The sequence below is a fragment of the Pseudoliparis swirei genome, chromosome 21 (assembly GCF_029220125.1).
Source record: "Pseudoliparis swirei isolate HS2019 ecotype Mariana Trench chromosome 21, NWPU_hadal_v1, whole genome shotgun sequence".
Classification (NCBI taxonomy): Eukaryota; Metazoa; Chordata; class Actinopteri; order Perciformes; family Liparidae; genus Pseudoliparis; species Pseudoliparis swirei.
Genome location: NC_079408.1, coordinates 3,782,472 through 3,808,139, shown reverse-complemented (window position 1 = coordinate 3,808,139; position 25,668 = coordinate 3,782,472). Strand labels below are relative to the sequence as shown.

Below are 25,668 nucleotides of genomic sequence, written 5' to 3'. Positions count from 1 at the left end.
AGGGGAAACACTGAGGTATATTGGAAGCACATTCTGTACATGCGTTAAATGCGTTAATTTAAAAAAACTAATTAATCCTGTAATTTAATCATAACGCGCTAACGCGTTATTTTTCACAGCACTAATGAATACATATAGATATATATCTAAATATATATATATATATAAATACATATAAATATATACAAATACATATAAATATATATATTTATAAATATATACATCCATCCATCCATTATTAATACCGCTTATCCTCATTAGGGTCGCTGGAGCCGATCCCAGCTGACATAAATACATATAAATATATATATAAATTCATATATATATATATATAAATACAAATATTTATAAATGCATATAAATATATATATATATAAATATATATAAATACATACAAATATATATAAATACATTATAAATATATATAAATACATTTAAATACGTATGAAGTACAAAAAGATCCATTTTGACGTTTTATTCTTAGACAGCCCGGTCAGAACTTTTTGTTGCGCAACACACACAACATTGTGACGACAAGTGTTGGATACAGAAGTTAGAAGAGGTTCACAAACAGGAAGTAAGAGAGGAGGAGGAGGAGGAGCTTCAACTCACCAGTACAGTGTAGATGTGCAGACAGCAGTAAACCGGGGAGAAATCCACCAAGTCCTGAGCTCCCGGGACCTGAAGAGAGAGAAGCACGTCACGTTTTACTTTGTATGTTTTTACAACTCTTGAGTTTTTACATGTCATGCAAATAAAGTTGAAAATGAAATTTAAAACTAGAGTACAACAGTGAATATGAGAAGACAATGTGCATTTAGTTTCAGGAAAATGCCCCAAATGTCTGTTCTTCTTTTCCAAAACATGAATCTGTAATAGATAGATGGATGGATGGATAGATGGGTAGATGGATAGATGGATAGATAGATGGGTAGATGGATAAATGGATGGATGGATAGATGGGTAGATGGATAGATGGATAGATAGATGGGTAGATGGATAAATGGATAGATGGATGGATGGATGGATGGATAAATGGGTGGATGGATAGATGGATGGGTAGATGGATAGATGGGCAGATGGATAGATGGATGATAGATGGATGAGTAGATGGGTTATTTTCTTACATCTTTACTTCTAACTTCATTTCTCTAAAGTGCTTCTATAATTTATGACGTCAAGCGTTCTGCACCACTCCACTATTTGGTGTCAGTGTCCTCTCCTCCTCTTTCTCTCCCTCTCTCCGTCAGTCTCGCCCTCCCACATTCCTCTGCTTCCTCCCTCCCTGCCCACATCCTCCCAGGGAACAACACAGGGGCGATTTACAGAAGCCCAAAAAGAAAAGGATGTGACCTCTTGCCCTCTGGGAAGTTTGCTTTCTGTAAAGATCACACACACAATGACAGCTTTGATGTGACACACACACACACACACAGACACACACAGAGAGACTCCTAAGACCAGGCGGACAGGGGGGGGGGGGTCATGGTGCTAGAGAAGCAGGTCAATGTCATCTAAAGTTGAAACAACAGAAATGGACGAAACATAAACGAAAGGTGATCGCAGGCAAAAAATATTAAAAACAAGAAACTGCAGAAGAAAGAAAAAAAAGGAAAATGGAGACACTTTTTTAGAAAGCCGAAGGGAGAAGGTGGTAAGGAGAGAGGAGACGAAGAAAAGAAGCAACTGTAGGAAATGAGAATTAAGGCTTGACACCAATATTTAGTAATTTTGGAGGTTTTAAGTTTATCGTTTTGGATTTAGATTTGTCGGATTTTTATAAACGGTCTTTAAACGCACCAAAAACCTTTTGCACAACACTAAAGAACAACTGAACCGGCGTTCTCCGGTGGAACCGGTACAAACTGAAAGCCTTTAAATTAAACTGTCACAGGGACACGCCGTCACACAGATGAGCCATTAAATAAAAAAAAGTTTTTTAAAGGACAAGAAAGGAAGAACAAAGGCCTGAAATAAAAATAGGAGGTAGAGACACCGGGGGGACGCCTGTACACAAAGGGAAGGGGACGCGGCAGCGAGGAGACGTTGGCATCGCCGCGGGCCGGCGGCGCCATCGGGCCTTTTGTTCCAGCCAAGGTCGAGTCAAGTTTACAGGACGTAAGAAAAACAAGCCGAGGGGGGCGACGGGGCGGCGAGGACCCCCCGGGGGGCGAGGGGTCACGGGGTCGGCACGCCGCTTCATTGTGGACAACAAAGAGCTCCTGATCCCGCGAGGGCCGACTCGGGGAGTTCAGGGGCGACTCGGAGTCCTGCACGTCGGCCCGTAAACACGTTGCCCAGAGTGTGTGGGCGTCCTGCAGGTCCTCGGTGCGTGTGTGTGTGTGTGTGTGTGTGTGTGTGTGTGTGTGCCTCAATAACTCAGCTCAGCTGCTCTGGAGGTCATGTTCACTGTGGATTTCTCTTCCACCCCAAATTTCCCCAAAACCCCAGCCTGAGCTACTAGGTGGAAGATGTTGACGAGGAAAGGAGATAGGGGGCAAGGAAGGTAGGGTGAGGAATGGAGACAAATGTATATATACACATATATAAATATATATTTATATAAATATATATATATATAAATATATAAATATATAAATAAATACATATATATATATTTATATAAATAAATATATATATACACATACATACATTCATACAAATATACACATACGTACATATATATATATATATATACGTATATAACAAATAAATATAATATATAAAATACACACATATTTATATACAGACACAATCTTCTTTACGGTCTCAGCCTGAGAGGACAGGTGGACACGTTTAGATATGTTGAAGTGTGTGTATTTCTCTCACTTCGTCTTCCTCCTCTTCGTCCCCAACATCCAGAACGCCAGAGTCCTCTTCCGACAGCGGACCGCCGTCCTGCTCGCCGCTGTCTGGCCCCGCCCCTTCCACCACCGCCTCCTTCCTGCTGCGTAGGCCAATCGGGGCCCTGGGCTGCGAGGACACGGAGCTGTCCAACGAGCGCTGCAGCTGAGCCTGAAGGACGACACGGGGGGGTAATAAAACACACCCGTCAGAGATGATGTCGTTCCTCCCTAAATTTTCCCAGAACACCTTTCAGAAAGCCAGAGAGGAGGAACCGGATGTTTACCGAGAACAATGACACCCCGTCTGCCACCCAGCGGAGCTTTGGGGGGAACCCCACGCTTAAAAAGTGACTTACCAAAATACTCCTAAAATACAGAGGAGGGGGAAAAGTGTCGGCAGGAAGGGAAGGACGGGAAGGAGGAAGAGCCGCCGAGTCGCAAAGACAAAAGCACGGAAAGTTAGACCCGAGGGCTTGAAGAGGGGAGACGGGGGTCAGACGCCATGTTTTATGATGTTGAGTCTTTTCAAAAAATAAAAGAGGGAAGAGTCCGTGTTTACATCAAAGGGAGAGGAAAAGGGCCAAATTAAAGAAATACATTTTAAATACATGTCCATTTATTAAAAAGGTCGATATGTATTTATGTGCAAGAAGAAGGAGAAGAAGTCGTAGAAAGAAGGAGCAAAAGAAGGAAAAGGAGAAGAAAGAAGAAGCTGAGGAAGAAGAACAAGAGGAGATAAGTTCTTTGATCTTCTCTGTCCAGCTGTTATATTTCTTGTTTTTATCATATGTATTTGATTTATTTTATTTGTTATATTTGTTATATTTATTATATTTGTTTTATTTATAATATTTGTTAAATGTGTTATATTTGTTAAATTTATTATATTAATTATATTTGTTATATTTATTATTTTTGTTATATTTGTTTTATTTACTATATTTGTTATATTTATTATATTTCACAGCTTTCCCAACACGTCTTGCCACCGTCAGTTTTCTGTGGGAAGCTCAGCTCGTCTTTCCCTCCACGCCCAGATCCTCACCGACGTCCTTTTGGGAAAAACCGCAGCGAATCCCGTTTCCCGTTGGCGCCCTCGCCGCCACGCGGGCGGCCGCACGGCACCGGAACCGCTCGATTTCAAAAGACGTCAACAAATACGTCAGCGGCTTCGATTTGGGCCTTTAATGTCAGCGATGATGAGAAAAACGGGTGTTCAGAGGAGGGCGGACAATGCTTTGATCTATCACACACACACACACACATACACCAAATGAGTCACATCAGACAGAATCAGTGGAAACTCTCATTTCTCAAGATAGAAGGTACGTGTGCAGGTGTGTGTGTGAGTGTGAGTGTGTGTGTGTGTGTGTGTAAACAGGAATGTGCCAAACTGTGGCCTCTTCTCTTTAGAAGTAAAGAAAAAACAAGAGAACCGAACTACGTCTTTTCACCGTTTCTTCCAGACGACCGAAAAGAACGACAGAGCGATCGACAAAGAGAAAGAGGTGAAGAGTCTCGTTTTGGGGGGGGGGAGTCCTCTCGGCGTGGCGGCTCCTTCCCAAACCCTTTAAAGGTCTCTAAAGACCCGTGGGGGGGGAAGCGTCAGAGGATCTCACTCGCAGGCCGAATTCGGCTTTTTGTGGAATTCGCCGACGGGGTGGGGACGGGAGTCCTGGGGAATCCTACGGGGCCTGAACAGAGCCCCCTTTAACCCAATGGATTTTGTGTGTGGGGGGGGGGGGGGCACTCGGCGGGGGCCTCTAGAAAGCTTCGAGTGCGGGAATGTGCGTCATCTCTTGCGAAGGAGGCGGAGGAGTGGACGTAGAATGAAGTGCAGGGTGCAGGACGAAGAGGAGGAGGAGGAGAAAACAGTCAAGAGGGGGGAAGATGGGGAAATGAAGGAGATGGATGCACCGATCTGATCAGCGCCGATCCATATCGGCCGATATTCCCATTATCGGTTTTGATCGGCGTTCTCAAAACGGCCGATCAAATGACGTAACATCTGAGAGAACTATCAGACGCTTCAATCGCCGCGCAACGGAGATGATGCGCCCGGCGAGGGCCGCAGAGTGAGAGGTCAGAGGGGATCCTCACCACCGAGCGGCGTCCCCGTCCCCCGAGTTGAATCTCTGGGTCGACTCAGCCGACTCTCACATGTCTGCCCCTCTAGACTGATGCTCACGGTAAACACATGCCATCGGGAGCAAAGAGGGGTTTGATAAAGTTAGCGAAAGGATTTAAGTGACAACATCCGGTTTTGCAAAGTTAGCGGAAAGAACCACGTGAAACAACATCCGTTTATCAAAATAAGATGTCGACAAATCATACACGAACATATACAAGTAAACAATGAACTGATTTTGTATCTTTATAGATCGTTTCTGAGATTTAGCTTAAATTATGCTAACATTAAAACATTTTTACTGGACCAAGGAAGAGTTTATAAAAATAAGTCAGACTTTTGTATGTTAAAAAAAGTCCTGTATATAGATTTCCCCAAGAGTTCCAAGAAATGAATAATGCAGATGTGTTCCATACATATCTGAAATCCCCTACAATAGCAATCAATCAATTTTAATGTATCAATTAGGACATTTTTCAAAGTAAAAGTCCTAAATGTTGAGATCTGTTGAAATCTGTAATTTCTTTAATGTTTGAGTTGCTTTATATATGTATTTCCTCATAGTCCTAGGCAATAATGCTACACAATAAATAGATGCTTCAATCGACACCGTGATCGGTAATCGGTATTATCGGATCGGCAGATATTGATTTCAGTGATCGGTGATCGGCAGCAAAAAACCTGATCGGTGCATCTCTAATATATATATCTATATATACACATATATATAGATATATATATATAGTTTTTTTTAATACATATATATTAAATATTTATATGTATTTATATATAAAACAATTATATAATATATATATAAACACATATAGAAGAATCTAAAGAAATATGTATATATATATTATATATATAAAAATATATAAATATATATATTTTCGTTTATAAATATATAAATATTTATATATATATACCCCTAATTTTGGGAAATAGATAAATATGCATTGCGTTTCTTAAAACTATTGCCAGCTGTTTTCCAAAACAAAAACGATGTTATTTCAACCAGCTGGTGGAACACGATGAGACCGGGAATCGAACCCTCGACCCCCTTTTGTATACATTTGAGCATGGTTATTCTATAAAAACAGTACACGCTGTATTATGGAGTAATATACAAATATTTATTTGGCTCAAACATCCCCGCCATGGATCACTATTTAGCAGGTTGACCCCCCCGGCACCAGAAATAATGGTGAACTGTGGAGCATTATTCGGCAGATGTGACACACACACACACACACACACACACATACATATATACATATATACACACACACACACACCGCCACCCTCGCTACACGCACGTGTGTGTTCGGTAACTAGATACAGGTAATCAATCTTCCTCCACTTCACAGGCCCGACAACCTGTTTCCCATTAGTGTGTGTGTGTGTGTCTGTCTGTGTGTCTGTGTGTGTGTGTGTGTGTCTGTGTGTGTGTGTGTGTCTGTGTGTGTCTGTGTGTGTGTCTGTGTGTGTGTGTCTGTGTGTGTGTGTCTGTGTGTGTGTGTCTGTGTGTGTGTGTGTGTGTGTCTGTGTGTGTCTGTGTGTGTCTGTGTGTATCTGTGTGTGTCTGTGTGTGTCTGTGTGTCTGTGTGTATCTGTGTGTGTGTCTGTCTGTGTGTGTCTGTGTCTGTGTGTGTCTGTGTCTGTGTGTATCTGTGTGTGTCTGTGTGTGTCTGTGTGTGTGTGTGTCTGTGTGTTTGTGTGTGTGTGTGTGTGTGTCTGTGTGTGTGTGTGTGTGTGTGTCTGTGTGTGTCTGTGTGTGTGTCTGTCTGTGTGTGTGTGTGTGTCTGTGACTGTGTGTGTGTGTGTCTGTGTGTGTGTGTGTGTCTGTGTCTGTGTCTGTGTGTGTCTGTGTGTGTCTGTGTGTGTCTGTATCTGTGTGTGTCTGTGTGTGTCTGTGTGTGTCTGTGTGTGTGTGTGTGTGTGTGTGTGCAGCAGAAGCTCTGAACTCCTCTTTTGGTGAAAGGGAATCAAAGAAAAAAGGAAGGGGAAGTAGAGTGGAAGAGAGGGGGGAAAGAGGGGGAGAGGGGGGAGAGAGGGAGGGAAGGAAGGAGGGAGGGAAAGAGGGAGAGGGAGAGAGAGAGAACCCCTTTTCCTCCATTCACCTCCTTTCCCCAACTTTTCCTCCTCTCTTTCTCATCCACTCCTTTAACACGTCTTCCCTCTTTCATTTCCCCTCCATCTTCCTTTCCTTTTTCTCTTCACCCATCCTCTCTCTCTCCCCGTTCTACTCTTCCTCCTCCATCTCTTCCCTCCTTTCTCCCCCTCTTGGCTTCCTTCTCCTCCACTCATCTTCCACCTCTCTCCTCCTCCCCCCTTCCTTCCTCCTCTTCTTTGGGCATGTGGCAGCAGACAATAGCTCCATTGTATGCCCCTGTTCTCTCCTCCGTCTCCTCCCTCCATCCCCCACTCCTCCTCCTCCTCCTCCCCCCCTCTAGATCTATTTATTTTCACATCCTCGGCGGAGGGGAGCACACAGAGACTTTTTGGGCTAATTTGGAACAGAGCGCACCGGAGAGAGAGAGAGAGAGATGGAGAGAGAGAAGAAAAGAAGAAGGGACAAAGGAAACACACACACACACTTTGATTGAGTGCGAGCCATCGGATCCTCCGGCGTAATCCCAGTATCAGTGACTGGGACCACTGCAGCTCTGATTAGTGGTGAGAGGAGTTAGCGGCGAGCTTCCTCTTCTGCGCGGCCCAAAGTAAGGCCCGCCCCCCCCAGGAGGGCCACCTGGAGGGTCACCGAGGGGTCACGCGCAGGTCGGGTGGAGCTGTTCTACGTGGTGGGTGGAGAGGGAGAAACGGTCCTCTAGTGACATCTAGTGGCCAGAAGAAGACACTGCAGGCCGTTATTGTAGTTTTTAAAGGGTTAGAGAGATAAGATAAGATAAGATATATACTTTATTAATCCCCAAGGGGAAATTAGTTCTCTGCATTTAACCCATCCTTAGTTATTAAGGAGCAGTGGGCTGCAGTGATGCGCCCGGGAAGCAACTGGGGGTTCAGTGCCTTGCTCAAGGACACTTCGACTTGCAACTAATGGGGAGAGCGGGGATCGAACCCACAACCTTGGGGTTGCAGGATGACCCTCTTACCCCACTGAGCTACAGCCGCCCCAAGAGATCGTTAAATATCAGATCGATATTCATGACTTAGTGAAAATATTAATCACCTTTAAAATCACAACTTCATGAAGATAAAATCACGTTTTTAAATAGTTAAGAGAGAAATAATAAATACAAACTTAATTACCTGAGGACTTTAAAATATTTTTATTTATGTGGAGCTTTTTAGATATTCCAAATGTAGCTTTGGAAGAATGAGGAGGAGGAGGAAGAAAGAATGGGAAGAGGAGGAGAGGAAGAAATAAAGATAGGGAGGAGAAGAAGACAAAGAAGAAAGAAAGAAAAGAAGAAGAAAGGAAGGAAGAAGAAGGAGAAAAAGAAAAAGAAAAAAATGGAGGAGAAAAAGAATAAATAAAGATAGGGGGGAGGAAAAGAAGAAGTAGAGGAGGAGAAGAAGAAAAAGAAAGAAAGGGAAGAAGAAGAAAAAGAAAGGAAGGAAGGAAGAGGAGAAGAAGAAGAAGAAGAACACACAGACACGCTGGAAGTACGACTTACGTGGCCTCGGAAAACAGAAAACAATTAGGTAAGTGTTAAAAAGCGTGCGTGTGTGTGTGTGTGTATGTGTGTGTGTGTTCTTTGACAAGCCATGGCGTCTCAACACAAATTTAGTGTGCAATTGAGTTTTTTGGGGGCGGGGTCAAAGGGTGACCCCTGCGTGTCGCTCACCTGTCGGATGGCGGTCTCTCCGATCTTGTCCGAGTGTTTGCGGATGCTCTCCAGGAAGTCTCGGAGCTGCGTCATGGCCGTGTCCCGGATCTGCGTCCTCAGCTTGGGGCTGTTCTCCGCCATGATGGAGCAGAACCGGTACTGACCGGCTCGGGGCAGACACGTGTGCTCCAGCTGCTCCAGCGTCCGCAGCGCCGGGTAGTACCTAACACACACACACACACACTCAAACAGTCAACTGAGGTCAAGATGGAAGAGTTCAAGGTCAAATTAGATCCTGTTTGACCCAGCTGACGTAGCTTTGTGGGTTTTGGGCAGATGGCCATTAAACCTTCATAAGAGTGGTACCAACAGCTCTGGCTCCCCCTAGTGGCTCGAAACGATAGTTCAAGTGCACCACTTCCGAAAGGCAATTATCAGCCATAGAAGGGATGTTTAAACCGGACCAGTTTAAGATTTTTTGATTTTTTCTATAAATATATATTTTTTATAAATATATATATATATAGAAACATAATAATATTATATATATATATATATGTGTATATATATTATTTATTTCTTATTTATATTTTTATATATTGAAAAAAATAATATATATAAATATACATATATGTATTTATATATATAAATATACATATATTTATATATATAAATATACATATATATATATATAATTATATATATATCTCCAGTATGCTCCACTGGAGAATGTCAGTAGAGAGTTTTCCATCAGTCTTTTCCACCGTCTGTTTATCTCCCACTCTCAACATGAAGTACATCCACATACTCGAGATTTTAACACCACATTTAAAGATGTGTGTGAATGAGATCAGCAGCTGACCTTTTGGCCCTCATCTGCTCCTGAAGTCTGCTGTACATCTCCAGCACTGAGGGAAGCAAGAAGAGGAGGGGTGAGTCTGACACGTTTAGGAGCGTTAAGTTATCGTCCACGTGTGTGTGTGTGTGTGAGCCGGTTGGCCTTACCCGGTAAGCAGTGCGACAGCTTGTCTATGGTGGAGGCCATGTTCCTCTGCTGCACTCGGCACTTCTGCAGCTCCTCCATGGAGCCAATGAGCTGGAGGGGGAGGGGAAAGAGGGAAGCGGCGTTGCCTGAGAAGTCTCCGGAAAGCGAGTCCCGGTGGAATGGGTTTGGATATTCAACTTTACCTCTTTGCCGTCATCCTGGAGATGCCTGTTGGTCTCAGTCACCTGGCTCTGAGGGACAGAAACAAGAACTTGAGGAGTCCATCTTTAACGCTCCGAGCTCTCGGAGACCTCGGAGCGTTCCTCCGCCCCTACGCCCGTCTCCTCTGCTCCTCCCAGCCTCACCTTCAGCTTCTGCGCCTCCCCTCGTACTTTGAGCAGCTCCGTGATGGAGTCCACGAAGCCCTGGAAGTGATGGTTGCACATCTTCTCGATCTCGCGGTCGTGGTTACGGATCCGCACGTCCAGCTTCTCCATGAAGGGGCCATGCTCGTGACCGTCATACACCGACCTGCACGGGGAGAGAAGACGGCAGCTTTAAAAAAATGGTATTATATATATATATATTATTTTCTGTGCATATTAAGCTGGTATAACGCCATACAAAAAATACTGAAAGAGAGAAAAAGGAGGAACAAGACCGGAGGAGTTTGGAAGTCTAGTTGCTGCGCCTACAACGTGTGTCCACTAGGGGGCGGTGCTGCATCGTCTCCACAGGGCTGCGACCAACCGGGTTTTATCACAAGGGGAAGTTCCACGAAAATTGCCTTGCTCAAGGGCAACTCCACTGCTTATGACACTGAAAATTAGTAATATATTTTAATTGTTATATATACATATATAAAAATCGATTTTAAAAAAAAATTTTATATTATTTATTTTTTTGTTTCAAAAATGTAAATAACTTAAATCAGCCACTTAAATTAAATTCAAATTCTAATAAATTGAAATATATGTTTTATATTAACTTGTAATATTTATATATAAATATGACAATATATATAATATATACACACACACACCTAATGTGGATATATATATTTTAACTTAATATATTATATATTTTTTTATTTGATATTATTATTATATTTAAAAAATAAAGATAACTTAAATTGGCCACGTGGCCTCACAGATGTAGAATGAATAAATGTATTTTACCATTTTGTTGACAAGCCTTCTCTGCAATAACAATCACAGTTCTTCCTGTGTTGTTCACTGCACACACACACACACACACACACACACACACACACACCTGTGGATGTGTTGACACCCCCCCCCCCTTCCCTTCCTCCTGTTGACCAGGAAATGCCCGACTCGTACAATAGGAGCGGCTCTGACGCCACGAGATCTTTCTTTTGAAACACTTTTGTCCCGTCGGACGCTCGGGTCTTGAAACCTCGGCCGTGAATCTGAAACGCGGCGAGCTGAGAAAGAGTTCACGCTCACTGAGGTCCAGAGTCAACCGGCTGCAGCCACGTCACACTCTGGAGGATGAAGGGATGAGGAGGGAGAGCAAAGAGGGTTTCTAAATATGTGGATGCTGTTAGACAATCGATGACATCACTCTCCTGTGAAGCCTCCTAACAATAGATGCTTTCCTGTGTGGACGAACGTGGCTGCTGATCAAAGAAAATAATTAAATTATTTATGTCAGCTTTCTCTTGTGAAACGACACCGGTTGCCATATATATCTATAGATATAATAATGATAATAATAATGCATTTCATTTTTATCGCACTCTTCCTTCAAAGAATCTCAGAGTGCCACACATATAGTAAAAACAAATAAAACCGATTAAAACATAGTTAAAGCAACCCATAAAAAGAAAAAAAATCAGAATGTAATAGCTGACAATAAATTAACTCAAGGTAAAAGAAATGCCTTCCTGAATAAAAAGGTTTTTAGGCCAGTTTTAAAAGAGTTCAGTGTCTGAGTTTCCCTCAGGTGGTCAGGGAGACTGTTCCACAAGCGTGGCGCTGCCGAGCAAAAGGCCCGGTCGCCCATGGTGCGGAGCTTGGTGTCGGGGACCCGAAGGAGCGAGCGGCCTGTGGATCTGAGGGTGCGGGTGGAGGTTAGGGGAGTGATAAGTTCTTGTAGGTAGGGGGGTGCATGTCCGTTGATGCATTTATATGTGAGTACTAGGACCTTGTAGTTAATCCGGAATGAAACAGGGAGCCAGTGCAGTGATTGGAGAATGGGTGATATGTGGTCATATTTCCGGACTCCTCAGGACCCTGGCAGCGCTGTTTTGGATATATTGTAGTTTGGTGATGTTCTTGTCAGTGATCCCAGTGTAGAGAGAGTTGCAGTAGTCCAGTCTTGAGGAGACAAAGGCGTGGACGAGCTTCTCTGCGTCTGACAGGGTTAAAATGGGGCGGAGTTTGGAGATGTTTTTTAGATGATAAAAGGAGGTTTTGCACAGGAATTTTATATGGTCAGTAAAGGTCAGGTGGGGGTCAAACCGAACTCCCAGATTGGTGATTGTGGAGGAGAGGGGTATGACCTGACTGTCAAGGGTAAGGTGAGTTATGGATGATGTCTGAACCTGGTGTTGAGTGCCAACAAGGAGGGCTTCAGTTTTGCTGCTGTTTAGCTGGAGAAAGTTGTTGCTCATCCACGCCTTTATCTCCCCAAGACAGGCGGTGACACATGACATGGCTGCAGAGGGGTTTGGGGCAGTTTTGATGTAAAGCTGTGTGTCATCAGCATAACAATGGAAGGACATCCTATGTCTGCTGATGACACGGCCGAGGGGGAGCATGTAGATAATGAAGAGGATTGGTCCAAGCACCGACCCTGTGGAACACCACAGGAGACTGGGAGCCGCCTGGACCTGCATCTTCCCAGTGAAACATATTCAGTTCTGCCAGAAAGGTAGGACTGGAACCACTGGAGTGCAGAGTCTGATAGTCCAATGGTGGTATGGAGGCGCCTAGGAGGATGGTGTGATCCACTGTATCAAATGCAGCAGTCAGATCCAGGAGGATGAGGAGTGAGGGTGATCCTGCATCGGCTGACATCAGCAGGTCATTTGTCACCTTTAGTAAAGCTGTTTCAGTGCTGTGGGCTGAACGAAATCCTGACTGGAATTTTTCAAATAAGTTGTTGTTTTGAGATGGTCTTGAAGTTGAGAAGCAACTACCTTCTCCAACACCTTGGACAGGAAGGCAAGGTTGGAGATAGGCCTGTAGTTGGCGAGAACCTCCGGGTCCAGGGTGGGCTTCTTCAGAATGGGACGGATGACAGCAACCTTGAGCACAGGAGGGACACAGCCAGAGCGAAGGGAAAGGTTAACAACTTTGGTGATGAAAGGACTGAGAGTGGGGATATGTGACTTGAGCAGAGCAGTGGGAATGGGGTCCAGGGTACAGGTACAGGATTTCATATTTCTGAGGATTTTCTCGACATGGCTCTCCTGAACCTCAGCGAGATCGAGAGGAGACAGCACACTCGCAGATAAGATGTTGGTGTCAGAGGGAAGCCGAGTTGGAGAGCTGGCCATCGTAGAGCGGATGTTGTTGACCTTTGTTCTGAAGAAGTCAATGAAGCTGTTGCATCGCTCCTCTGTAGCCTCAGTTGAAGAGGATGATTGTGGCTTCAGGAGATGATTTATTGTAGAAAAAAGCTGTTTAGAGTTTCCAGGGTTTTTATTGATTACGCTGGAATAGAACCGTGAGCGAGCATCCTTAAGGGAGTTGGAGTAGGCCCTTTGATGCTCACGGAAGGCCAGTTTATGGACAGTGAGCCCAGAGTGTCTGTAGCGTCGTTCTATGGCACGCCCAGCTGTTTTTATTTTCCGCAGCTCATGAGTGAACCAGGGAGCGGAGCGTGAGAAGTTGACCTCACGTGATTTGACAGGGGCATGGAGATCAAAAACACTGCTCAAGGATGTATTATAGTGCTCCACTAATTCATCCATTGATGCAGAGGCTGGGCAGGTGATGAGCTGGAGATCCATGGTCATAGTGGCTGGGTCAATGTTCTTCCAGTTCCGAAAAGACATTTGACGCTTAGGACTAATGGTAGGTAGCATAAAAGTCAAGGCCACTGAGACCACGTTGTGGTCGGACACACCGAGATCATAAACCTGTATGTTACTGATGGAAGCAGAGTCAGTGATAACCAGATCCAGAGTATACTTTTACAGCAACAACAACTTCTACAGCATCACTGTAAACAGATGCCTGTGTGTGTGTGTGTGTGTGTGTGTGTGTGAGGGCTAAATAGGATATTAATCCACTTAGTGTGTGCATGTGCATGCATGAATATGTCGGTGGCGTGTCTTCCCGACTACAGCCTGATGACTCAGCAGGGTGTGTGTGTGTGTGTGTGTGTGTGTGTGTGCTGTAACAAGCTTGTGGCAAGTCCCTCCCCTCAGAACGACTCGAGACATGCAGAGTTCTTCTTCTTCTTCTTGTTTTTCTTCTCCTCGTTCTTCTTCTCCTTCTCCTGGTTCTCCTCTTTGTTGTTGTTGTTGTTGTTGTTGTTCTTCTTCTTCTCCTCCTCGTTCTTCTTCTTCTTCTTCTTGGATACCTGCAGTTGGTAACACCTCGTTTGTGCTTTAAACTGGCGAGCACAACTTCCTTAAATGAGAACCTGCCGAGCATTTCCCCACGGCTACAGAGTGGAGGACCACAGGCATAAAGGCCGTCTGTCATTAAGGGCGGGATACATGTGGAGAAACTAACCAGCTGCACCCTGACAAACTCACACACAGAAACACACACACACCAGAAACACACACACACACACACATTTCTAAAGTCATGAACAGGGGTTCTCCGATTAGATTAGCCGAGGCGACAAACGGTACACACACACACACCGATAAGGTTGCGACTGTTGCGATTTGTGACGCCGGGTTCAAAATCAACTTCTAATATGTAAAAAATATTTAAGTCACAACTTCTGACAGTATTTGGATAAAGCGGGGAAAAAAGAAAAAATCCCAATAAGTTTGATTCAAATACCCAGTGTTCCTTTAAGAGAACTGTTATTTAAATAAAGTTGTATTTCCTGTAGTTGGAAAGACAAATATGAACATTAAAATACACACACACTAAGGAAACGCTACTAATGTGTAATTTAATAAGTTTCCCTTATGGTAGCACCTTATTTCATACATACATACATTATATATATATATATAGGAATATATATATATATGAACATATATACATATATGAATATATATATACATACATATACACACATATATATATATAGATACATACACATATAGGAATACATATGAATATATATATATAAATATTAATATATATATGAACATATTCATATATATAAATATTAATATATATGTACATATATATATATTCATATATATATTCATGAATATATATATATATATTCATATATGAATATATATGAACGAATATATATTCTTAGTCGTGTCATAGTAACGTGTCGTTTTCTGTAAAACCGCTTTTATAATCAGATGTGGAGCGAAAACTAAATTCACGAGAAGTTTCAAGCTGGAGTTATAGAGGAGTTATTTATAGTTTTGCCGTTTCCTGCTATATCAATCCAACAAACAAAAAAAGGAAGAAGCGGAGCAATTTATAGTCCAACAGGAATTAGAAAAGTCTCGAGGCGAGGAAGAAAAACACTCAGCGCCTGGGAGGAAAGCGTTGCATCCTCCATCAAAATAACCTCAATTAAAACATTTTTTTTTTTAAATCCCCCTGAGTCAAATATAGCCGACGGTGAAGCCGACAGTTCCAAACATAGACCGTGATGTTATTTTGAGGTGTGTGACGGTGCACTGGAAACACTGGGATGAGACACACACACACACCCATCACAAGCCTTTGATAGTCCAGTTCCTGCGTGGCGTTGCCCTCGTTCATTCACTACAGATTTCCGCTTCAGACAATCAGTTCAAAGGCGGCTGGCCAAGGACACGCGTGTTACTCTGAGAGGGCACGAAAAGACGGGTTTCTGGAGAGAAGATGCTTTCATGGATGCTTCATTTCCCCCCCAGGTGGTATTTTTAAACGATATCCAGTACACAAAACAAACTGCAAACCAGACTGTGTCCTCTTTGTTTTGGGAGCTTGACAAGTATCCATCCATCTATATTATATATATATATATATTACATATATAAATATAAATATATTATATATAATATATATATATATAACATATATATATAAATATTTATAACATTGCTCTTCTCATGAAAGCTAAACAGAAAACAGACTGTTACTCCTTAAAGTCCACAGATGAAGCAATGCCACTTCGTCCCAGATTTAAGGATGTGAAACCATGAACCCTGGCTCACAACCCTTAAAATATCAGTCTTTAAGTGCAGTTTCCACTCAACTATTGGGCAACACTCATAAGCATGAAACCACCAGTGTGTGTGTGTGTGTGTGTGTGTGTGTGTGTGTGTGTCATGATGCCCATACCATCACACACTTGACACTCCTTCTTATAGCTTCTGCTGGTACTAAACACTCAGTGTAGCCGGCTGACCTGCGACCACTAACCATCACAACTACCCCCCCCCCCCCCGTGGGGATAAGTGTATGTGTGTGTGTTTATATGTGTGTGTGTGGGGGGGGGGGGGGGGGAGTTGTTTTTATTGACAAACACAAGAGCCATTGACCAAAAACAGCCCTCCGCCACCAGAAAGCTCCTCCTCGCGAGCTCCACCACCAGCGAGCAGAATGTCAATTAGTTAGCAGAGTTAGCTTCTGCTAGCTCAAGTTGCTCCAACGCTTCTGGACAAGTTGACACACTTTTGGAGCTAAAACAATAACAAAAGATAACGTGTCGGCTTAAGAGTATTAAACAGCTCCGACCTCACCGTGGTGCTAGTTGTGTAAACGTGCGTCGCTTTTTGTGTGTAAAGTCAGACCCCGGCTAGCTGTCCGATAATGGCCACATGCTCGATAAAGTTTCACGGCTCCACCGCCGCCGCCGCCACCCCCCTCCTCCCAGCTGAGCGAGGCCGGGATTCAGCTGCTTTCATCGGGGTGGGGGGGGAGTCACTCACCGGAGGGTCGGCCCGATGCAGCTGGTGTCGGTGCTCTCGATCTCGCGCAGGATGCGCTCGTGCTCGGCGGCTGTCTCCACGCTCGTCATCCTGCATGTTGCTCCGGACGGATCTCAAGCTGAGCGCGAGCCGAGCGGACTGGTTCCACTGACGGGGCGCGCGTGCGTCATGCAGGAGGAACCAGGCGGAGGACGAGGAGGGGGGAGGGGGGGGGGGTTGGTTCGATGTGGTCACCGGGGGAGTCCGGTTGAGCGGAGCTTACGTGTCTGATATGAGGGGCCACACCTGTTTGATGTAATAAAGTATACACACAGGTATTTGGATGTCGTGAGTGGGATCAACTTTATTATTCACTTCCGGTTTCTAGACAAGCACTTTGTTTTCTGTTTATTTTTTTAATGTTTCCTCTTTAATATTTAGAAATTTGTATTGAAGGAATAACTTCTTCTTTTTTATATAAAGCGGGTCTGGGGACATTAAGATGTCACCGGGAGAAACAGTTCAACAAATTAAAATACTCTTTAGTGTTGTTATTATTTCATATCTACAAGTTTTTAAAAAGGAAATTAGTTTAGATAATGAGTAAATTACACACTTTGAACCTTTCCCTCATATTGTTCCATACAAATTGTTTTATTAATGTTAGTAGATCATTGATATGCTTTTATTTTGTAGGCATAGTCACATTACATCCGGTGAGAAATTTGGATTTACGGAAATAATAAATAATTTTAAGCGAGTCTGGGGACATTCAGGGGTCACCGAGAAAAACAGTTTAAGAAATTAAAATAGTCTTTAGTGTTGTTATTATTTAATTTATGAAAAAAAAATTAAGGAAATGGCATTGATATAATAATAAAGTTACACTTTTCACACGCTTTAAGCTCCATACAAATTGTTTTATTAATGTTATTCGATCATGTTTACGATTTTATTTTGTAAGCAAAATCGCATTACATCCGGTGTCCTGACTGATCTCGCTTCTGTTTACCTGCAGTCGGCAAAAAGAGCACGAGACGTCCAAATGGAGGTAAAAGATAGATTGTAGAAGAAACATCCGGAGTAGTGACTATTTCTGCTCATGAATAATATAATGGCGTATCCTATTATATAATATAGGCAGACGTGAAGAATAACAGGAGGGTTTACTTTTAGCCTAGTTGCATTACTTTGCACGCTTTGAAAGGATCAGAGTCCATGCAGAACGGAAGTGAAAGAAAAGCTATATATGCTTCATTTTATTCTCTGTTTTATTGTGTAATCTGTAAACTTGGATCGTACTGTGGGTCGCGGGCATTTATTAATAATAATAATAATAATAATAATAATAATAATACATTATTTTATTTTGAAGGGACTCATGGTTTAAGTTTTTCAAGGCGGAAGTGATTGACAGATGATGACGTTGGCGTGTGCCAGGTTGGGTCAAACCATCCTGATATGGTGGGGATACTCTAGGGTTTTTAGGATGATTAAATTCAATAGCCTACTGAATTTAAAATTCCGCTTGTGGACTTTCACTTGCATTTTATTGAAAATGTATTATATAAATAAGTTGAAAGGATTTTTGAATCGATGCTAATTTTAAATATATATATTTTTAAATCTTCACCTACCCCCGCAATGTTACAGCAATTAAAGAACATCGTGACCCGCGAAAATTTAGTTTTCTAATTAAAAAAATGGCGAAACGTAAGTACGACACAGACTACATAAAATATGGGTTTTCTTATAATGAGGATAAAAGTGTAGTCTTATTCTGAATTGTTATGTATGTTGTAATATCTCGTGTCCTTAACATCCACTTTTTTAGTTTTTAATTAAAATGCAGCTAATATAAACTTTGTACGTAAGTTACATTCTTATTTTTTTATCTCTCTCAGCCCAGGAAGAAGTTGATAAACTCGGTGGACAGCTGTGTGGACGAGGCTCTCTGCGGCCTCGTGAGGGCCAGTGGGGGCCTTTCTCTGCTGAAGGGCCACAGAGTTGTGCTTCGGTCCGACCTGGAAAACCTGCGGGGAAAAGTGGCCTTGCTGTCCGGCGGCGGGTCGGGACACGAGCCGGCACACGGGGGTAGGACTTCCTTTTTTCTTTTCTTCTTTTAATGGAAGGCAAAAATGCCCTTTTTAATAATCTCAGCGTTTTACATTTGACTGTGTCAAACTAAACATTCTGCTAGAAATGTAGACGGTGAGCCTGTTACTCGGTGCACATCCCACATCTCGAGATTCGGGGCTTTTATTTTGGAGAAAAAAACGTATGAGAACAAGTTTACCTTCTGGGACTTTTATTTTGAAAAATGAAGCCCTGAGCATCCTGTCAGATAAAGCTAGTCTGTTGTGGTTCTATTTTGAAAAGGAAAAGCCTTGTTGTAAGTTGTCTGTAAAGATACAGTTGCCTTCTAGGGGTTTTATTTTGAAAAAAACTCCCTAGTTGTCTGTAACTATACAGTGAGAATTATTTTAATATTTTTAATAGTTACTTTTATTTTGAAGGGGTTGAAGCTGCTGTAAAAATAGCATGTAGCTCACATATATCGACCATTGGCACAGTATTTGTGGTTTTCACGTTAATTTCTCCTTATTTTGAGGAACTAATTCATTATTTTTCAAATATTTTCTCATTTTAGTGACTTAAACAAAATGTTTTGTGTCATCACGTGAACATAAATGGTCTTCTTTCTGTCTCCCAGGCTATGTCGGTGCAGGGATGCTGTCGGCTGCCGTTGCAGGTGGAGTGTTCGCTTCCCCGCCTCCTGCCAGCATCCTGGCTGCCATCCTCAGCTTGCACGCCGCAGGTAACACACATCCTGGTTTTGGCGTTACTTGGAGGGGTCGTGGTCGTGGGTGTGCAGGTTAACTTAAAAACTGGTTTGATTTAAAGACACCAATCGAGGCGTAACCGCCCTCCTCCTCTCCTCCCCTCCGCAGGAGCCTCCGGGGTGCTTCTCATCGTGAAGAACTACACCGGCGACCGCCTCAACTTCGGATTGGCCGCGGAGCAGGCCCGTAACCACGGCGTCGCCGTTGACATGGTGATAGTCGCCGAGGACTGCGCCTTCGACCAACCCAGCAAGGCCGGGAGGCGGGGCTTGTGTGGCACCATCTTCGTGCACAAGGTAAGGTTACTATAGAGCAGGGGTGTCCAAAGTCCGGCCCGCGAGCCAATGGTGGCCCGCGGTCAGATTTCATATGGCCCGCGACATCGGTCATATAATGTGTTATTTGTGGCCCGCCAGATCTGTCAGAATAAATAAATCATAAACACTTGAAAGACGTAATTCCTCCTTTCTAATGTATCTGGCTCTGCATCCGTGGCGTGAACCCTTCTCCAAACCTATTTGCCATGGCGACGGCAAAAAAAAAGGAGAAACGTTGACGGTGAGGGCCGCCGCGTTCAGGAGCGGTGGGAATTACGAGTGTTTCCCATACCATGAGAACACGGTGGGGGTCCGCCCCACTGACATGTTCTCTATAGCGCCAGATTACAACATAAGTAATGTCAGGTTGTTTTATTCAACTAAACGGTCGTATATTATTGATCGTATACACAGCGGCATGTCATTTCTGTCTCTACGGGGTGGCGTTCACACTTCTCCTGGCTCTCGGTATCGCGGCGGAGCTCCGCCCCATGCGCACAGACAGGTGCGCACAAACCAGCCGGCAGAGAGGTCAATATGTCGCGGAACAGCAAACCGACGCCTCTGCGTTCCCACGGTGGTGAAGACACGTCGTCTCGTTCTCTTCGCTCTCTGTCAAGAGAGAGAGAGGGGGCGCGAGGGGAAATGCAGATTCTTTTATTTCAAGACCTTGTTTGAGAACTTCACGTATTACAAACTACACGGACATAAAACTAAGTCATTAATAAATAAAGAGCGAAATGCCTGTCGCCTACTTTCGTGTAAATGTGTACGTTACGACGTTAACCGGTTACGCTGCGCATGCGTGACAGACTAGATTATTGGCGACTTGCCAGGTGTTACCTCTCAGCGTTCCAGCTGTTGCCCTTCAAAACAAGAGCTCAACATTGAGCTGTATGGAGATTTTATCACACTGAGTAAAACGTAATGACTCAGACATATCTGCACTTGTTTTGTTTTTCAAAGGTTGCGCGTTATTGTTATTTTGAAAAGATATGCAGTGTCACTAACACTCAGTAAACTCTTTATGCCCAAATATTTGATCTTATTTTGTTTCATTTATTGATATTATCTTGAAAAGGTATTCAGTGCAAAACAGGTTAATTGCAACGTTATGTAACTCATAGAAATGTAAGGTATTCTATATACAGCTTTTTCATTGTTATCTGACTGAATGAAAGGCAGACTTGGTTATATTATATGTGGTTACATTGTCATTTAAAAAATAAAAGTAATTGTGACAGTAAAAATAAATTGTTTTATAACAGTGTATTTTCATTTAACTTTTGTTGTTTAAAATGTCTAAAGAACTATTGGCCCCCCCTTTCTTTTTCTTATCACAATTGGCCCTAGTTGCAAAAAGTTTGGACACCCCTGCTATAGAGGAACAATAGGCCGAGATATATATATATATATATATTATTATTTTTTTACTTCCTCGTCTGGATCCAGCTGCAACAAATTCTAAATCCTACATTTCCCATCATGCAGTGCGACACCAACATTGGTTTGTTTTTTGCACTTTCTGCCAGCTGGCGGGCGCCTTGGCAGAAGAAGGCTCCTCATTGGACCAGATTGTTTGCAAGGTCACGGAGGTTTTGAAGGGCATAGGTGAGTCTCTAATACACACACACACACACACACACACACCCTCCTCTCTCTCCTCTCTCTCGCTTAAAGCTACCGGGACTACTTTCCCGATACGATGTGTTGCAGGTTCACTCGGCGTGAGTCTGTCGCCGTGCAGCGCTCCGGGCTGCCGGCCGTCTTTCGACCTGCCGCCAGGAGACATGGAGCTGGGCCTGGGTGAGGGAGAAGGGAGAGAGGGAGAGATGGGGGAGGAAAAAGAGAGCGAGTTAGAGGGCGGATTAAAGACATTTAAAGAAACCAGACTTTTTTTTTTTACAATGTTGGAAGAGCTGAAGTTGAATAACCTGTGAATGCTCAGTGGGCATGAAATCACATGGAGGTTGATGTTCATGGGACAATAACCGAATAGCAATAATAACGAATAATGTAAAAATGGAATTAAAAAAGACTATTCTCAATACTATCTAGCCGACATTTTAAAAGACATTAAAGCAGCTACAAACAACATTCAGGTTAGTGTTAGTGATAATAAAACCCACTAAAACATGAAGAGCTCTGAGGTTGTTTTTTTTTGTATATGAATAACCCCAAATATTTAACCTCTATTTCACGAGGTAAAAACTATTAAGATGAAATGTTTACATCGGTGACCTGGCCAAGAAGCACACACGAGTAAAAACCTAATAATTCAGCATTATACGTGGTTAAAACCTGTTAAAAAGATGGCTTGAGTCAGATTATTTGATAGTAAACTGTCATTTCTGTTTTTTTAGGAATCCACGGCGAACCTGGAATCAAGAGGTCAAAGGTCACTCCTCGTCAATCTGCTGTTTCCATGAAGCCGTTTAGCCTCAAACCGCATGCGTGTTCACTCATTTGTCTTCTCGCAAATTCAGGTGGCGTCCGCCGACGAGGTGGTGAAGACCGTGATCGACCACATGACCGACCCTGACAGCCAATCACAGCTGCTTCTTAAACCGGGTGCGTGTTCGCTCGCCATTCGCTTTCAATGCACGCGGCCATTTTTAAATAATACGTGTCCTTCTTTCGACAGGAGACGCCGTGGTCGTGTGCGTGAACAACCTCGGAGCGCTGTCCTGCCTGGAGGTCGCCGTGGTGACGAAAGCGGCCATCGCCTGTCTGGGTAACATAAAAAGAACCGGCTACCGACCGGGAAACCGTCGAGCAAGGCATTGGCTCTTAAATGGGATGCGATGGGCTGTTTCTGCGGTTGCAGAGGGTCGCGGTGTGGTGGTTGCCAGGGTGATGTCGGGGTCGTTCATGACGGCGCTGGAGATGGCGGGAGTGTCGCTGACCCTGATGACGGCAAATCAGGAAACACTGAGGCTGTTTGGTGAGCGGACACAATTCTTAAAGGGACAGGTCACCATTTTGAAAGAGAAAATGCAGCTTTGACACATGAAGCATAGACTTCTATACAACCAGAGGAGTCGCCCCCTGGTGGTCAGGAGAGAGAATGCAGCTTTATCAAATGAAGCATAGACTTCTATACAACCAGAGGAGTCGCCCCCTGGTGGTCAGGAGAGAGAATGCAGCTTTAACACATGGAGCATAGACTTCTATACAACCAGAGGAGTCGCCCCCTGGTGGTCAGGAGAGATAATGCAGCTTTAACAAATGAAGCATAGACATCTATACAACCAGAGGAGTCGCCCCCTGGTGGTCAGGAGAGATAATGCAGCTTTAACAAATGAAGCATAGACCTCTATACAACCAGAGGAGTCGCCCCCTGGTGGTCAGGAGAGAGAATGCAGCTTTAACACATGAAGCATAGACTTCTATACAACCAGAGGAGTCGCCCCCTGGTGGTCAGGAGAGAGAATGCAGCTTTAACACATGGAGCATAGACTTCTATACAACCTGAGAAGAAATTGTTTAACTATTCCTTTTATCCAAATACTAACCGTAAAACCTAGTATTTACCTTTTTAAGAAAATATCCTCACAATGGTCAACCTCAGATGGTCCCCACAAAGACAGAAGCACAAGAGCAAACACACACACACGTTTAACATCCTGTATCCCCCGTAACAGATGCTAAGACCAGCGCCCCCGCCTGGCCAAACCTCAGCAGTGTGTGTGTAAGCGGACGCAACTACGTCACAGAACCTCAAGCCGCGAGCGCGCGGCCACAGGACGACGCCCACTCTGAAGGTTAGTATCCACGGTTACTGCAGTGTACACAACACATATTTCATGTGTACTAAGTGATGAATTTGTGTTTCAACCACGACTCCTGAGTTTTTAAATCATGGTGGGAATTTAAAATGAAATCCTGTGAACACATTTGTTAACTTTTTTTGTATTCTATTGTTCAATACCGCCGCCCTGTGGCCATCGGGGGAACTGCGGCGGATCTCTTTCCTCATTGTGTGGAATAATCATTTATTTGTTGTCATTAAATGACATATATATGGATAGACTGATGTTTTTTGGGGGGTCTCTTCCAGGGCCCCTGAGTCCTGTGATGCGTGGAGCGCTGGAGATGGTTTGTTCCACGCTGTTGGAGAAGCGGGAAGAACTCAACGCCCTGGACCGCGCCGCCGGGGACGGAGACTGTGGGAACACTCACGCGGCGGCTGCTAAAGGTTTCACATCAACGGCTGCACCATGACATGCAAGCACACGTGTGAAGAATCGGCTCGACCGTTTATTAAAAATGCCCATTCAGCGATTCAGGAGTGGCTCCGGGATCACGTTGTCCCCGGCGACCCCGGACAGCTGCTATCGGTCCTCGCTGGATTGGTGCAGGAGAAGATGGGCGGGTCTTCAGGAGCGGTATGTTTTTGACACATTCCACACATGTTGACATAAAGTGCTACACACACACACACTTATCTGCATGTGTCTGTCAGTTGTACAGTCTGTTTCTGACGGCAGCGGCTGGTCATGTGACTGAGGCGCAGAGCAACGCTGCAGCCTGGGCTAGTGCAATGCATGCTGGGACACAGGCCATGAGGAGGTGCAATATACTTTTTTTGATATACCTTCATGTGGATTGGATTCAGGTGTGTGATGGTTTTTAGTTACGTGTTCTAAGTAATACTTGAAAATCGAAGAGGATGCATATTTTTTTATATAATCCCTTTCCGGGGTAAAAGAAATATTAAATTATATCTAAAAAAGAAAAAATGCAGAAGAAAAGGTCTGAAAACATTTGAAAGCGTTTTCAATTATAGAAAATAATAATACGTTCTTTTCAACTTTAAATCATTTTTAACTTTCACAAGCTTTTTGTCATCATTTTGTGTCAAAATACAGGCAAAACGATTATTTCATTAATTTAAAAAAAGGTAAATATATAGTATGGTATTTTGAGAATCATACAAAGTTGACGCTCTAACCGTCTTTCAGGTACGGCGGCGCTGAGCCTGGAGACAGAACGATGGCGAGTTATTCTCCTTTTCCTGCATCTTTTTAAATGAGAAAAGCATTTCCTGATTTTAAAATATCATGTAGATTATTAATTAATTAATTTAAAAGGCTGTTTCTCTCCCTCTCTTGCTCCAGTTGGATGCCTTGTGTCCGGCTGTTGATGAGCTCCTGAAGGTGACAACAGCACCGCCTGGTGGACAGATGGCTGTACTGCAGGCGGCCGTGCGGGTGCGGTAACATACATTTCGTGGCGCGGCTGTCCCGACTAGTGCGTCCATATAGTTGCCTTTTTATCTTTTTATCCCCGTCTCTTCCTAGAAAGCGGCCTCGGGGGCGGAGGCGACCCGTGACCTCGCGGCGAGGGCGGGGCGGGCCAGCTACATCGCGGCCGAGCGGGTCACCCTGCCCGACCCCGGCGCCGTGGCTGTCGCCGCCATCCTGAGAGCCGTGCTGGAGTCGCTGGAGAAGCAGACGTAATCTAGCAGAGCGCATTATGGTTAATATTGGAACAGGACAACACGGTTATCCCTCACAGGCACATCTTCATACCATATATACAGTAAATGAATAGAAACGAGGTCCTTTCGGTACCGGGCCGCTCAGAAAGAATGAATTAAGAAATATGTGATTGATTCATCCGAAATGTTTTATTTTGAAAAATGACCAGACTAAAGAATTAAAGCAGTAAACCGGTTATTAAACCAAAAGTCTCTCAATCTGCTCTGTTTTTGTTTTACTTGCATTTATTC

At 43.7% G+C, this 25,668-nt stretch overlaps 2 protein-coding genes across 4 annotated transcripts in view; one reads left to right on the top strand and one right to left on the bottom strand.

The window, feature by feature from the left end:
* exoc6b (exocyst complex component 6B) overlaps nucleotides 1–16,958 on the bottom strand; it is a 58,720-nt gene extending 41,762 nt beyond the window's left edge. The window contains exons 1-8 of one of the 3 annotated variants that reach the window (XM_056442299.1): nucleotides 16,796–16,958; nucleotides 10,116–10,281; nucleotides 9,954–10,001; nucleotides 9,771–9,861; nucleotides 9,628–9,673; nucleotides 8,784–8,988; nucleotides 2,830–3,015; nucleotides 613–681 (exon numbers count right to left, since the gene is read on the bottom strand). In XM_056442299.1, coding sequence (XP_056298274.1) covers nucleotides 613–681; nucleotides 2,830–3,015; nucleotides 8,784–8,988; nucleotides 9,628–9,673; nucleotides 9,771–9,861; nucleotides 9,954–10,001; nucleotides 10,116–10,281; nucleotides 16,796–16,884 — 900 coding nt within the window. In that variant the 5' untranslated portion in view covers nucleotides 16,885–16,958. Of the gene's footprint in view, nucleotides 1–612; nucleotides 682–2,829; nucleotides 3,016–8,783; nucleotides 8,989–9,627; nucleotides 9,674–9,770; nucleotides 9,862–9,953; nucleotides 10,002–10,115; nucleotides 10,282–16,606; nucleotides 16,686–16,795 lie in introns of those variants that run through there. The other 2 variants (XM_056442300.1, XM_056442301.1) reach the window with 2 other exon arrangements.
* Nucleotides 16,959–17,789: 831 nt separating this feature from the next.
* tkfc (triokinase/FMN cyclase) lies at nucleotides 17,790–25,635 on the top strand. The gene is made up of 17 exons (XM_056442305.1): nucleotides 17,790–17,825; nucleotides 18,679–18,868; nucleotides 19,488–19,592; nucleotides 19,726–19,913; nucleotides 21,467–21,545; nucleotides 21,651–21,740; nucleotides 22,298–22,332; nucleotides 22,421–22,505; nucleotides 22,579–22,668; nucleotides 22,762–22,878; nucleotides 23,579–23,698; nucleotides 23,995–24,132; nucleotides 24,216–24,322; nucleotides 24,400–24,506; nucleotides 24,899–24,932; nucleotides 25,055–25,147; nucleotides 25,238–25,635. The coding sequence occupies exons 1-17, from the start codon at nucleotides 17,820–17,822 to the stop codon at nucleotides 25,394–25,396; spliced, it is 1,743 nt and encodes a 580-aa protein (XP_056298280.1). The 5' UTR covers nucleotides 17,790–17,819; the 3' UTR covers nucleotides 25,397–25,635.
* Nucleotides 25,636–25,668: the final 33 nt, after the last annotated feature.